The sequence below is a fragment of the Balearica regulorum genome, chromosome 12 (assembly GCF_011004875.1).
Source record: "Balearica regulorum gibbericeps isolate bBalReg1 chromosome 12, bBalReg1.pri, whole genome shotgun sequence".
In the NCBI taxonomy this organism is placed as follows: domain Eukaryota; kingdom Metazoa; phylum Chordata; class Aves; order Gruiformes; family Gruidae; genus Balearica; species Balearica regulorum.
In genome coordinates, this window is record NC_046195.1 from 16,422,914 (window position 1) to 16,437,130 (window position 14,217).

General features: G+C 42.5%; 1 protein-coding gene across 2 annotated transcripts in view; it reads left to right on the forward strand.

The window, feature by feature from the left end:
- Positions 1-14,217, forward strand: part of SV2B (synaptic vesicle glycoprotein 2B) — a 67,414-nt gene that overhangs the window by 24,500 nt on the left and 28,697 nt on the right. For both annotated transcript variants that reach the window (XM_075764732.1, XM_010307723.2), the window contains exon 2: positions 10,881-11,798. In XM_075764732.1, coding sequence (XP_075620847.1) covers positions 11,282-11,798 — 517 coding nt within the window. In that variant the 5' untranslated portion in view covers positions 10,881-11,281. The remainder of the gene's footprint in view (positions 1-10,880; positions 11,799-14,217) is intronic.

The window sequence follows — 14,217 nt, forward strand, 5'->3', positions numbered from 1 at the left end:
AAAAGAATATGGGATGCTTGGGAAAAAACACTGCCAAGCAATCCACCTTGCCATAACGTTTGGGGGCCCACTACATGTGCTCAAATTAGCTGTACTCCTCTTCTGCTGTATAGCGCACAAAAAAAGTGCGGGGGGCTCTTTTGAGTTGAAAGCCTCCATATGGGTATAAAATATGAGTATAAATGTAGTGTTGCTATATGTGAGGTCTTATGTTACTATTAAGTCAGTGCCAACATATTCCGGTCCCTATGGCAATTCTAGTTCGTGCATCTAGTCAATAAAACCAAAATATCTATTTTTGTAATTTTCTGCAAGATGCTTGTTTCAAAAGCAGGTTCTTCAAAGATCTGGGAATCTATGATATTCAAGATGCAGTCTCCCACCTAAGACAGGCTTTGCAAATTGTTTTCTTATAAAAAGAAAACATCACTTTGTGAGTATGTTTTGTTTGTGCTGCAGTGATATATGCGATGCACATCATGAACTTGATAACCAGATAATGAAATCTGTTGAATGATCCTGGATGCTACAAAGTTCAGGTCCCCTCAGTAGTGTTTCATAACTGAGAAATGGTCAAACTAATCAAAATGCTATGAAAATGGATGGAGCAAAAGCAATTGCTCCAGAATTCTCCCTTGAAAGGAGTCTCAGAGTGAACATCTCTTTAAATCTGCTGCTGCTTTCACTTGTATTACTCCACAGGCAAGGTGCATAATGAATAGTGCATTTGCAATTCTGAAAACTCTTGTGGCCACAAAACAATTGTATTGGAGGGCTTACACAAAAAAGAAAGAGGCTGAATTTAGTTTGAGAACCACCACTCTTATTTGATGTCAATCTTAGCATCTTAATAACTGTGCTCCTCAGACATGATGGTTCAGCAGCCCCGAAGGGAAACATAAGTATCAAATTTATTAAAGAGCATGACGGAAGCATAAGGCTGCGACAGGCTGCGGCACAGGGGATTTCTTGGAATGAGAGTGAATTCTGGCATGGCCGGTGCCTTGGTACACTTCACTGGAGCTGGCAAGCAACTGCCTCTAGAGACCAATGCCTGAGCATCCCAGGCTGGAAAAGAGCCGTTCCTGATAGCAAGAACAGTCCCCTGCAGGGAGATCTCTCAGCCTGTGGAAATGTCTCTGCTAGAGCCCTTTCTTAACACACTCCAATACCACAGTGGAAAACAGGAGGCAACAACCCTGCAAGGGCTGCTGTGAGGTGCATTGAATGATTTGTCCTTCTGTCTCCAGTTGGTGGGGAGGTTTGCTGGTCCTCCAGCAATGGGAAGGTGATCACGGACAATAACTGACAATGCTTTTCGGTACCTGAAACGCTGCAGTCATTTCCCATTTGAAATAAGAGATGATGAGACACTGCATCCTGGCCACAGCAGTGTGGGAACTCTGGGCAAAGAGTGATTTTGTGGCACCACACCTTGAAGACACATTGACTGTATGGAGCCAAAGCAGAGGGGAGCTTCAGGTTTCAGCAAGGCAGAAGGGAAGGAAGGACAAGAGCAGGGACTGCTGGATAGGGGGGCACAGACACAGCAGACCTCGATGCAGCTCTATTAGCTAGAAGCAGGAGAAAGAATGAGGTATTTAATCAAAATACTTGCTCAAACAAAATCCCTTCTGAAAGAACGCAGCATTTAGAAATCGCTCAGGGTTGCGTCTGCTTTCATGACTCTGTCACTGGAGTAAATCTATTCATCACAGCCATGTATTAATGAATTAGTTAATTAAGTGGCTCATTATTTAATAACACAGATTGCAAGTGTGATGAAATAAAAGTACCCTTTGTAGCTAGAGGCACATCTTTGCCAATAAGCTAAGCAGTTCATAGTTAATCAGGCATGTTTGCTGTCTGACACAGGCAGAATTTGCTGAATTGCAGGCAGTTTATTTCCAAGGTTATTGCTTACGCTCATCTCTGGGAGCTTGTCAAGGCTTCCAAGCCCACTAAGGTTAGACCTAATAAGCTGTCCAAGGGCAAACACACATAGAGATGCTCAAACTCATTGAAGGGCACCATTGTTTCTGAATTAACACATTAAACCTATTGGTTTATGCTGTCAGGTGCAATGCTGATAGAGAAGTTGATTTATTAATAAGCAGTAAAGCCTTGGAGACTCTAGCTCTCTCTGATATTCAACAAGACAATGAGATAACAGAAACATGGGATGGATATTTGGCACTGATATGGCTTCCCCAGCTGGTCTTGTGAAAGCTTTTTGATTTACATTGGGACATCTGGGAGTATTCTTTGGTACCCAGATCAGGGTTTGTGCCTCAGCTCTATGTTAGGAAAAGGTTTGTGGAGCAGCGACGCTCACCTTTATCTTGGTCAGCATGCAAAAGAAAGCTGGGTGTGAATGAAGGCTGGAAGGAGGCCTTAGCTTCTGGCCTACAGGGCCCCGGGAGCATGGGACACAGTGCACAGCATTTCCATTTCAACACCCAGATGAAGCTTTACTCTCTCTGCCTCGGGCGATGATGTGTAAAATAAACCTAACAACTTTTCCCTGCCTTGCAGGGGAGCTGTGAGCACTGTAAGCTGCTTAGGTACTACAACAATGGGAGAGGAGAAGAGGGAACAGATATCTAGGAAAGGTTTAGAAACCATGACTATTTTCTCAGCTAAAAGATTGTTAATCTCAATAAGATGGCCAAATTCCAGTTCAGACATATGCATTTCTAAGTTTTCTCTGGGTAAGTTATCATCCCCACAAAACTGTCACTTGAAACCAGACACTCCTCTCCCACTAGTCCTCCTGCTGTGATTCTCCCCCATCCTCCATGGTTTTGTTCTTTTCCCCTTCACCACCTCCCTTCTGACTAAGCTCTTGGCTGTGATTTCTCCCTGCTTTTGCTCCTTGAAGCAAGTGTTCATTATTTATTAGCTACCATACTCTTATACCATCTGTCTCAACTCATTATCCATATTCAGCTTGTCAAATTGACCTTTTATGGCCTTTCTCTGGAATCCTAATGTGTAGTCTGTCCCTCCTTATATAGCTTTGTGCTGCTAAGCCATTGCTTTCCAACTCCTACTGTTAAACATTCCTCTCTATATCTCACGAACACCCAACTTGCTAGTCTGTGTCCTTAACTTCAGAAAAGCTGTTTATTCTACTTGACTGATGCTTGCCTCTTGTTTCATCTGCTACACATTCACTGTGCCAGCTTGCTGCAGCACATGCTGTCTTAGATATGACCTTTAAAGCATCTGCACCAGAATATCAAGCTTTAACATGTAATTTCCCCTTAACAATCTGAGAGACTTTCTGTCCCTCAGTTCATAACATAACATGGTGGATTATAAGTGAAGTTCAGCCCACAGCCACTTTGCTGTGAAAGTCACCACCACATAAGGCAATGGCATTTTAGTGCCCGATCTGCTGGAAACTAAAGATCTCCCCCAGTGAGATCGGGATGGGTTAGTATGAAACAGTGTAATGGCATTAGAGCAGTACAGCCAGATTCTTACTTAATATAAATCAGGATAGTTCCCTCAAACACAATTGAAACATTTGTGTTCATACCACATCCATCTCTGCCCCCAAATTCATGAGCTATTGGAAGTGCCTCGTTTTCAAACATCATAGTTTTTCTTCCCAGAAAATGTGTTGCTGTAGCAAAGTAATGCGGGACTCCAGGACCACGTTACTCAGTAGGTATTTTGTCGTGGTGGAACAAAACATACCCTTTTCTGTGTAGGTGCATGCTGTGTAAAAACCACCACAGATCAATACAGATTATCTAGAAACTGTAAGACGACTTAAATTCAATAGACTCTGTAGCAGAGAATTTTGAACTAAAATGCTTTCTCTGTTAAATAATTAATCTGATCTGCTGGCAGCACACTAAATCGCTTCAGCTCTGTTTTCCCTGCATTTCTCGATCTACCAGGGCTGCATTGGCACCGATCTTCCAATCCACAGCGTGGGCAAAGTGAATAAATGAGTCCTCTCCTAGAGATCCCAGCTACATCTTAGAGCAAACCAATGATTTTTACGCCGAGCACAGGACTTTTACCCTTTTACCCTACGCGTCCTACCTGTGCTGCAGGGGAGCAATCATTGGTGCCATCTGTACTGCTGAAAGCCAGTGCTTTGAACCAGATGATTTCAAGTCAATGACTTTCAAATATCTTGCTCTTCTTTTCACTCACAGCTACTAATACAGAATCTGTGGCACAGACAGCTTGCTTAATAAGCTCCATGGAGAGTTTTTGAACCTGTGTTACATATCTATCAAATAATTTCTTAATAATAATAAAGTCTCAAGAGAAACTTGGTTTTATCCTTAGTTTTCACTTAATGCAGTGCTCTTCTCTGAAGCCAGAACAAAAGACACCGCTTTATCCAGAGTTCAAAGCAAACTCTTTTTAAAGGTAGGCCCTGTTACAAACTTTGATTTTTTTTTAAATCTCTTGTTCTCCAGACCTAGTTAGCCTCCTGTAAGTATTTGCAGCCACAGCTGATTGTTGTAGCCATTAACACATAACTTTGCACCTGAAAACCATATATTGACATGCCCACACACATAATCATGGTGTCTTTGGTGGCAAAGTAGCTCCTTTTTGCTTCCAGCTACCAGGTCACTGATTAAGAAAATTAGAAAACTCACACACCCACCTTGATTTTTCTGAAAAAGAACAGAAGAGACATAAGAATTTACATCTGGAGCTGACGTTTTTCCAGATTCAAGGGGTTTCCAACCTGGGACAGCAATATGGTCCCCTCTCAAGAATGCCTGATGACCATGATTTGTTTTGCATATTAATTGCAAGGACAAATTTTACTTTCAATCATGTGAGACTGGAGAGGGAATGGGAGGAAACAGAAGGAATTTTTTTTCCTAGTGGAGTACATAGTGCTCCCTTACCTGTCTACAATCATATATAAACTTGCATCCCAAGTGCTGATCTGTATTTCCAGAAAAGAGACCAGGTCATCAGCTGATTAAATCTCACTGATTCACTGGCCAGTGTTCAGATTTGAGAGCATCCTACTGGAAATTCTCCAGGGACTCATTTCTCATCACCATCATCTGATTAGGGTATTTGATGGAAAGGCAAGTGGAAAGGAAAGTGACTGCTAAGACTTGCAAGAGATGTGACCTGTTTTGATACAATCATCCCCTTAAATAGAAGTCAATAATTTTTATTTTTTCCTGAGTGACATTCCCCACAGCCAACTTCTTCCGCAAGTGTTTCATAGTCCTGTGCTTTGAGACTTTTCTCCATGTCTGTTTATTATTTTGACAGTGATATAGAGTTGCAAAAAGTCAAGCAAGAATTAGTAAGGATTAGGGCTGAGCTTGAACAGAGATGGCCTGAGATGGGTTTATAATCCTTAGATATGAAGGCAAGAGCTGCTGTTATTACTAAGCAGTAGGTGTCATTTTTTTTCCACAGTTTGTGGATCAATAATGCGTCAGGGCTTCCATCCTCCCCAGCCATCTCCCCCTTTATTCTGAGCACAGTTTTGACCATTAATCCCCATCCTTGCTCCTTGACTTCTGATGTCACTTGATTTCTACCTCTCTGCATTAGAAGCCACCTCGTTTCCTTTTTCTAACTTCACTCACATCTATATTCTCTCCAGATCTTGCCGCTTTTCCCTCTGCAGGATCTTTGCCAAGAACCCAGCCCTGCCATCTGTCCAGGAAAACGATGATACTGCTCAGCTTTCTTCTGGATGTTGAATTGTGTGGCTGCAGCAGCAATGTTAATGTTAGCAAAAAAAGAATAATCAGAGCCCTGTGGAAGAAAAGCCCTTTTCTGCCTCACAGCACAGAGGTCAGATACTTCTAGTCATACGCACATAACCTGAAGGATTACTTTCCCTGTATTATATTTCTTTATATTGCCTTCTTAAAGATACATCTGAGAGAATATTATGTCCATGCGAGTAAATTACAGACTTTCTGATGCAATTTTTGTTGACAAGAAAATGCCAGTTTTTCAAAACCTGAATTTTTCAGGGGAAAAAAAAATCAGTTTCAACAAATGTTTCTAATAAAAAATGGATCAAGCAGCTGACACACTGGCATTTCTTAAATTAAATGTTTGTTTTTCCATTTGAAAAAACTCTCCATGCACCTGCTTTTTTTTGTGCCAATGAAAAGGGCAACCTTTTACGGTATAAGATGAAACATTTTTAATGGAACTGATCTGGAAGTATTATTCTTGTGAATTATGGGGTTGCAAACTAATTTTTTAGGTTTACTTTTTTTTATTTATACTGGTTGGAAAGTTTCAAAATTCTCCTGAGGGAAAATAGCACTTTTTTTTTGGTTAATAAAAAAGGCTAGGCTGCAAGAGTTTAGTGAAAACCTGACAAGGGCTCTGGGCAAAGCATTTACTTTTCCTGGACCTCAGCTGTGAAGCAGGGAGCACAAGGACCTCTTTTCCCCAATTTTAGGCTTTAGGGGGCACAAGTTCCCATCCAGCCGTACAGCCACAGCTGCAGCGGGGTTTGAGTGACCAATCTGCAATTCACAGCAGAGGAAGGCTGCGCTGTTCCCATGTGCGTTTGAGAGGGACGCAAAAATGCCAGGAAGCCAAGGGACAGACCCAAGGGTGCTCAGTCTGCAGCACAGAGCTGTGTCCCGGACACTGCAACACTTCACCTCCATCTAGCAACATGGTGATCAGACCTTGCTACAGTACTCAGTCTGTCTAATACTATTTCTGTAATCACTGGCTGCCTGAATTCCAGGATACTGCTCTCCTAGGAGCTATGAGTTAAGCATCTCAAAAATCTGGTCCTTCGTGTGTACAAATGGATCCATTTATTGCATCCTCATTAAGAGTCCGAGATTGGAATTTCACAAAAAATGATCTGCACTATTTCCTTTCTCCTTTCACTAACAAAAATCTCCTCTGAGGATTTCTTTAGTCAGCTTTCTGACTGCAGCGTGCCCTTATGGTCACTGTAGGATCTGGGCATCTTCCTGTTGCTGCCAGCAGAAAGCAGCTCTGAGGGTGAGGATGTTTTGCTAGTGGAGTTGTCCTTCAGGCAGAATATTAAACTACTCTGCCATCTGTTTTGCAGGGATTATTCTGGTGAATGCTAAAGATCCCTTGAAAGCATTTTTATAGTGTCCCTGTACTGCTCCTTATCCTTAGTATTCATATAACCTCACCCTTCAGCTGTTGACTTTGAGAGTTTTTCCTTTCTGAGCATGGAAAGGCAAAGAGAAGGATTTGGATGTCAGCTCCCAGCCTTGGCTGTCTCCCCACTGCATACATATGTGCACCCACAGCTCCCTTCAGCTCTGGCTCCCACAAAGTAACAACTTTACTTTCTTTACTTTTCCAGAAACTCCATCATACCCCAAGGTTCAATATATCTCATGAGAAATCACCTCTCCATAACTGCCCTGCTCACTAGTTTGCTATGAAGTCTGTTGTCTGCTGGAGCTCAGCTCTCTATCAAGGCCCAGACTCTTCATTTAGTGCCAAGTACAAGCAACTCACCCTTCTCTGCATCCCCTCCAAGTTCTGCTGCCCTCCAGCTCGCAGTTTATCACCTGAGTGTGCCAAGTGCCTCCCTTATATGCTCTTTCACAGGGGCAAACTCAGGTGTTAAGCTGCTCTTCTTAACGATCCCTTTCCCTAGAGTAGATACCATTTCTATTATGAGTATATCCAAGACTTCAGGTTACTATTTTAGGTTGCAGAGCTCAAATGACTGAATTCCTGGCTAATTATGCAGCATCTGAGCTGACTAAAGAGCTAAGGAGTGCAAGAAAACTGCAAGGTGAATAGTGTGTATTAAAGAGTTGCTGTTAAATAAATCAGAGTGTGCAAGATACAAGGCTAAGTGAAGGATGCTTGGTAGCATCGGGGTAACTGATGGGATAGACTGGTTGGTGAGGAAATAAGTTTAACGTAAATATGAAGCAGAATACAGAGGAAAAGCTATAGTGCAAAAATTACTTAGAATGGAAGAAAAAGCAAGAAAGGTAGCTGTCAGTTTAAAAGAGCCCAAGGTTGTAACAGGCTCGATGTGATGCATGTATTTGTCTCAAACTCTCATACATCACTGTGAAGGGTAATTATAGCAATCCAAGCCTGCAATCTTTATGAGAAGTCATGATTTCGCATCTAAATGCTAAATGGGGCTGCTAATATGAGTAAGTGTAGCTCAGCTTGAGTGAAAGGGTGTTAAAGAATCAGGTCTGGAGTGAATCAGCCCATGCATATGTGGCAGCAAAAGGAAACAAGTAGTGTGAACTATCCAAGTAAGGCATTTAAGTTATCAGCCTGCCTCTGGGCACTGCCCCTTCTCCTAGGGTGACCCCAGAAAATACTCATCCCACAACCTGAATGGGAATCCAGTGACTATTATTTACCACGACCTGTTTTCTGAATTACACATTCTTCCTGACACAAGTGGCTGTCACTGGTCTACGAGACTCATCACTGGTCTATGAGATCGTTATTTCCTATGCTGCCCAAGATGTAAATGATCCCGTAAGGTAAATAACAGTCTTTGTGTGTCAGTGAAAGAGCATGGATGCTTCATTAGGTCTTTTCTAAGTTTATGATCTTCCTTGCTCCTGTTATTGTGGGAGGAAAAGAGCCCAGCTTCCAGTCTTGACAGCTTTTTAACAGAGAACGCAAAGATTTCCAGGCTTGGTCTTCCAGAACGTACTTTGACCTTTTGAAAAGGTAGGTGTAAGGCTAGGGGTAGGGTCTGTGGAGACCCAGAATCTGATCACTTCTCTTATTGATCATTAGTGTTATTATTCATTTTTAAACCACTTCTGTAGCAACCAGAAAGGGACCAATATGATGAGGTCACAGCACTTACTGCTCTGATGTTTGAGGTCACTTTGAAACATAACCTGCCAACACATGATATTTAAAGACTTCCAAAGCAAGGCCTAATGTTCCTTAGCACATATTGTTCTTTTTCTTTCTTTTTTTTTTTTTTAAAGACTCTTTCCCCTGCTGTTCAAAGGAAAATATGTCTCTGAGGAACTACGTTTTTACTGCCTTGGAGAACATGATGTTCAGTCATGATACAAATCTTTGTGTAATCAAGAAAGTTAGTTCAAGACTGGGAGGTTCTGAGACTCAAAAGTACTCTTGGATTTAACCATTAGTGGTGACACTCCAGCATTGAAAAAAGAGCTGTAAAACTCACCTAAGTGCCTCTGATGGCTGTCAGATGTATTAACTCCCCTGCACATTAACACCTCCATTGTGGATGCAAATACTTCTCTTTACTGCTATCTGCACTGTAGTCTCCTGATCATTCTAACCAGATCAGAATGATTCTGGGATTTTTATTTTTTTTTTTTACTTTATTGATAGCTCTTTTTTCAGCCCTGGAAGAATGCCCTGCTGCCTTTTTAACTTCATGCAAAATATATTGTGTGATTCAGCATAGAGAGGGAAGAGGAAAGAAAGACATTGAATGCAGTGACAAATGGCAGAGGGGTCAGGGGAAAGGAAGATGCTCTGGCAGGGCTTGCAGAGGCCGTGTCATAATTATATGCCATAAATGTATAGGTAGATAAACAGAAATGCAGCGGAAGCTTTTATGAAGCTTCTTGGAGCAGCTCCCATGAAGAGCATCAGCAAGGCATGGCCATGACTGCATGCAGAGGAGAAGCCAAGCTTCTGCTCTTCCTTTTATCCTGAACATTTGGGCTGCCAAAAATTGACAGCATTTGCAGAAGGAGTGATGTCCTTCTGAGCATTTTGTGAGTGCTTCTACTGAATTTCTCTTCTGAAGTCATTTTAACTGCATGTTGTTTAAACCCATACCGTCTGCCAAATAAGATTCGGAAGTGCAGAGGTAGCACTGCTGTTTACAGTGTGTGCATTTGAGTACACTTCTATAGGTCAACTGACTGTGTAGGCAACAACACCCACATACATACAGACATGTGGCTGCCTGTGTCATTTCGTAGCTCATTCACACTTTATTCACCTCAAAGCTCAAAGTGAAGTCCACACTTTGCGCATGTCTACGCTGCGCTGGTTCCTCTAGCGTGACTCTATTCAGTTTCCCACGTGAGTCTCCTTTCAAACTCCTTGTCTACAGCTGTGTGCGGCAACAAATGCAGGAGAACACTGGAAAGCCAGCTGGCTGAAAACCACTTGAAAAATAATGGAAATCAGGTGTCCAAAATGAGAATGTGTTTAGCTGTGACTTGGCTTCCCTTGGTTTTCCCTGCAGAGAGCAGTGATTCTATATTAGCTTTGTTTTTCGCTCTATGTGAAAAACATTCTCCGTTGATGGTTAGATATAGGAAGAACAGAGCCTGGTGTTACTTTTGGTGACTTTATCTTGGCAGACACTGCATTTTAGTTGCACATCTGTCATACAGACGGAGAGACACTAGGGAAAAAAAGAAGCCGTTAAATAAAATTAAGTTTGGGATCTGGATGAAAAAGAAAACCAAGCTCATATTTTGTGTCATTATGATGTTAGCCAGTTGTAGGTACCAGGGATGAGCGTGCTCTGGGTAGATGGATAGAAACATATTTAGCAACCTGAGAGCTCTGTTCCAGCAACCCAGCCCAGTACTGGTCTGTAGAAACTGGTTTCTGTAGAAACCAGGGCCACATGTGGGAGGCAGGACTTCTGGGAACAACAGAAATCGGGACCACACATTACTTTACTTTACATTCTGCTTTAGGTTCCCACTTAATTTGGTAATTTTTAATGCTCTCTTTTGTTCTGAGGCTTTGGGTTTTGACAATGCAAAAACATTCCTCAAATACTCTGTTGGTTTTTTTTGGGGGGGGGGCAATGGAAAAGCATGTGTATTCAAAATGTTGGGCATTAAACTCAATGCGTATGTGCTTGCAAGTTTACTGCTGTCTCATAGCTATTGTTTCCTCTTTCTCAGGACATGACCTTCACCACCACAATGAATCAGGAAAAACCTGTCAAATCCTCCTAGCTCCCTGGCTGTGCAATTTGCTGTTCCCTTGCTGCTCACCAGACAGCAGATCTTCCCACCCAAAGCACAGAAGAAGGCAGCAAGTCACAAATGACAGCTGAAAAGTGAAGCATTATCAACACCCGTGTGAGACTCTGTCAAAGAGGAAAATTATTAGAAAACATTATAGAAACATTAAATTATATAGTAATTCTCCTTCTGAGCCTGGGAAGCTGTGTATCCCATCAGTTCCAAAGAACAGAGAGAAGATATGTTCAAGTAACCAATACCAGAAATTGAACAAATCAATACATATATTAGAGTATCTACACACAGTGATCTACAGCATTTAGAAATCTCCATTCAGAATGGATGATGGATATAGAAACACAAACCTCTACCAAGGAGGCAGAGGGGCAAACCAAGTCTCAGATGACTACAGGTACCAGGATGGTAACTATGAAGGGTACGCACCCAGTGATGGCTACTATCACGGTGGGGATGAGCCCGCTCATGAAGAAGATGCCCAGAGTGATGTTACAGAAGGCCATGATGAAGATGATGAGGTCTATGAGGGGGAGTACCAAGGGATCCCGCATCCAGATGACATTAAAGAAAAGCAGAAGAAGCGAGCTCCTGCTGTGGCTGATGAGTACAGAGACCGTGCTGACCTTATGGCAGAGAGGATGGAGGACGAGGAGCAACTTGCACACCAGTACGAGAACATCATTGAGGAGTGTGGCCATGGACGCTTCCAGTGGACCCTCTTCTTTGTTTTAGGATTAGCACTGATGGCAGATGGGGTGGAGGTGTTTGTGGTTGGATTTGTTCTTCCCAGTGCTGAGAAGGATATGTGCTTATCCAGTTCGAACAAAGGGATGCTAGGTAAGTGCCACTTGCAAACGGCTCTTCTAATGCAGTAGGCAGCAGATAGAACATCTTTTTCTAGTGGCCAGCTGATTTCAGGATTTTTTGATGAATCTCCTCTTGTCTTGTATGTCATACATAGTCATGGCTGAGTGGATGTTACTCAAAAGGGGTTTGCATGGGGCTGAGAAGGCAGCTGCTCAAAAGCAGCAGAATTGCACCACATCTAAGCTCACCTTATGAATGTGCTGTGGCCCCAGTACTGGTCACTGCAGGCTGGATCTGAACAAGGCAACTCCCAGTCAGCAGGTCTGCAGGGCAAAATTCACAGGGGTGTTCAGGGACAAATAAATGAAAGGTTAAAGGTGGCTTTTCCTATGTGAGGACCTAGTGACTCAGATTTCAATGCTTTTAGAAACTAAATTGTAATGAGAAGCCCACAAAGCAGTACCATCCAAATATGAGAGATATAAAAGAGAGGGATCTGTTTGCTCTGGATCACTTTGCTGTTACCGTGTGGCTTCTGATGCTGCCTTGGTCTCCAAAGTTTTCCACTTTGCCCATGTTCCCCTTTTCTTTAGCACCAAGCCCCAACTGACAGATCAGCTGTGCAGGCAGTTCCTTCTGCACACTAGCTTCCTGGTCAGAACAGTTTGCTAATACGTACTGGGTCAGAAGTAGCTGATGGAGGTTTCTTCTTAGGTCTGTGGAATGCCGTTAATGTGCTGCCTGGGGATTAAAGGCTGAGGCTGCTGGCAACATCCCTTTTGCATCACCATTGACACCTCCCTGTGGTCAAAATACAGAGGCTTAGTTATTGTGAGTGAGACTGAGTGGACAGGTTTGGATGAACAACTTTTTCCTTTGCACATTATAAGCCAAGGACAGCAAAGTCTCCCAGATCTCCAAGAACCAGGAAAGCATCCAGCATGGCCCATAGTGAGAGCCAGCCGTGCAATAGTGCAGCGCATCTGGAAGGAAAATAAAGTAATTCTTGGAAGAACTGCTTTAGGAGGGGGATAGAGTGTCTGGATGGACATGTACCGAGGTTATAGGGGAATGATCAGGGCCTGTAGTTCATACATTCTGGCCCAGAAGACTTGCCTGATGGAAGGTAAATGCAAATTTTGGATTAGATCCCGGCCATTGACTCCATCTATTTGCATTATTTTCATGTGACAAAGGCGATAGATAATTATCCTTATATAGACCTCTTATCTTGCTGTACCGAGGTCCTAGACACCTTTCTCTTCTGTTTCTTCTTTTTTTCTTTGAACTTGAGGATCAGGTTTATTTCCATAATTAGCTAGATTTTTACTTAGTTTTGTGCCTTAAAGGGTTTGCTAACTATTTTTGCTTCACAAACCACTGAAAAATTCTAGCTCAAAATATCTCAGGTCAAATATCTAAAAGCAAACCGCTCACAATTGAATCTTGATTTCAAAGGGACTTCCAAATTCACCAGCTCCTTATGGGACACCAGGCTGGGTGCCTTTTCAGTGATGAGACCTTTTTTGAAAAGCAGGTACTTTATTTTGGTGACTATATGAAAGCTGAGATCTTCTGAAACTCTGACCCCATAAATATCTATCTCCATAGAGCTCAAGCTCTGGAAGGCACCCAAGTCAGAAAACTTCAAATGTCACAAGAAAATCTATCTTTGAAGTATTTCTGGCCCAACCACAGGTAAAAATGAAAAAGAAATCTCCCCAGAGAGCTTGTTCTGTTTTTTCCAGCTCAATATTTGCAAGGCTGAAAGTTCAGGGTGTTCTGATAAGCTCTGAATAAGCAAGGAGACATTTGGGTCCATATCCGATCCCAGCTCCAGCCTCCCGCGCATTAACCAAGCTAATCTGGAAGTGCTAATTAGGGGAAGAGCACTCTTTTTGCTGCGTTTCCTGCCCACTTTTAAAGACAACTTTTGAGAACCTGGTTTTGCAGAACAATTTCTTCTGTCCTTAGCTTGGTTTTTTGGGGGATCTGCTGACAATGCTTGTATTCACACTATTTTGTGGCTTAAAGATGAGGGAAAAATAAGAATTTTCCTAAAACTAAGAAAAGTTCATTCATCTTAGTTTGAAGCAGAGAGGAAAGTGGGTATTTATGGTAGCACTCAGTTGTTACTGATTGGTGTTGTACATGAGGCAGGTCTCCAATTCAGTCTGTCTTGTTTGTTAAACATACTTTCTTGTCTGCCAGATATTTCTCTGCTGCAGGTTTCCTCCCGGATCTGAGGTTTGTGAGATGATCCTTTGTGAAAATGAATTAAGCGTGGCTTAGAAAGCCTTAGATTGCAGAGCGGTGCACTGATACAAATAATGAATACCCCAGGGCTTCTAGAAGTGAGGGTGTGAGGAGGCTGGAGCGGGTACGGGGCTGCTGGAAGGCATAAGAGGGGAAGAGCGCAGGTCTCTGGGTCTGGAGAGGAGGAGGAGGA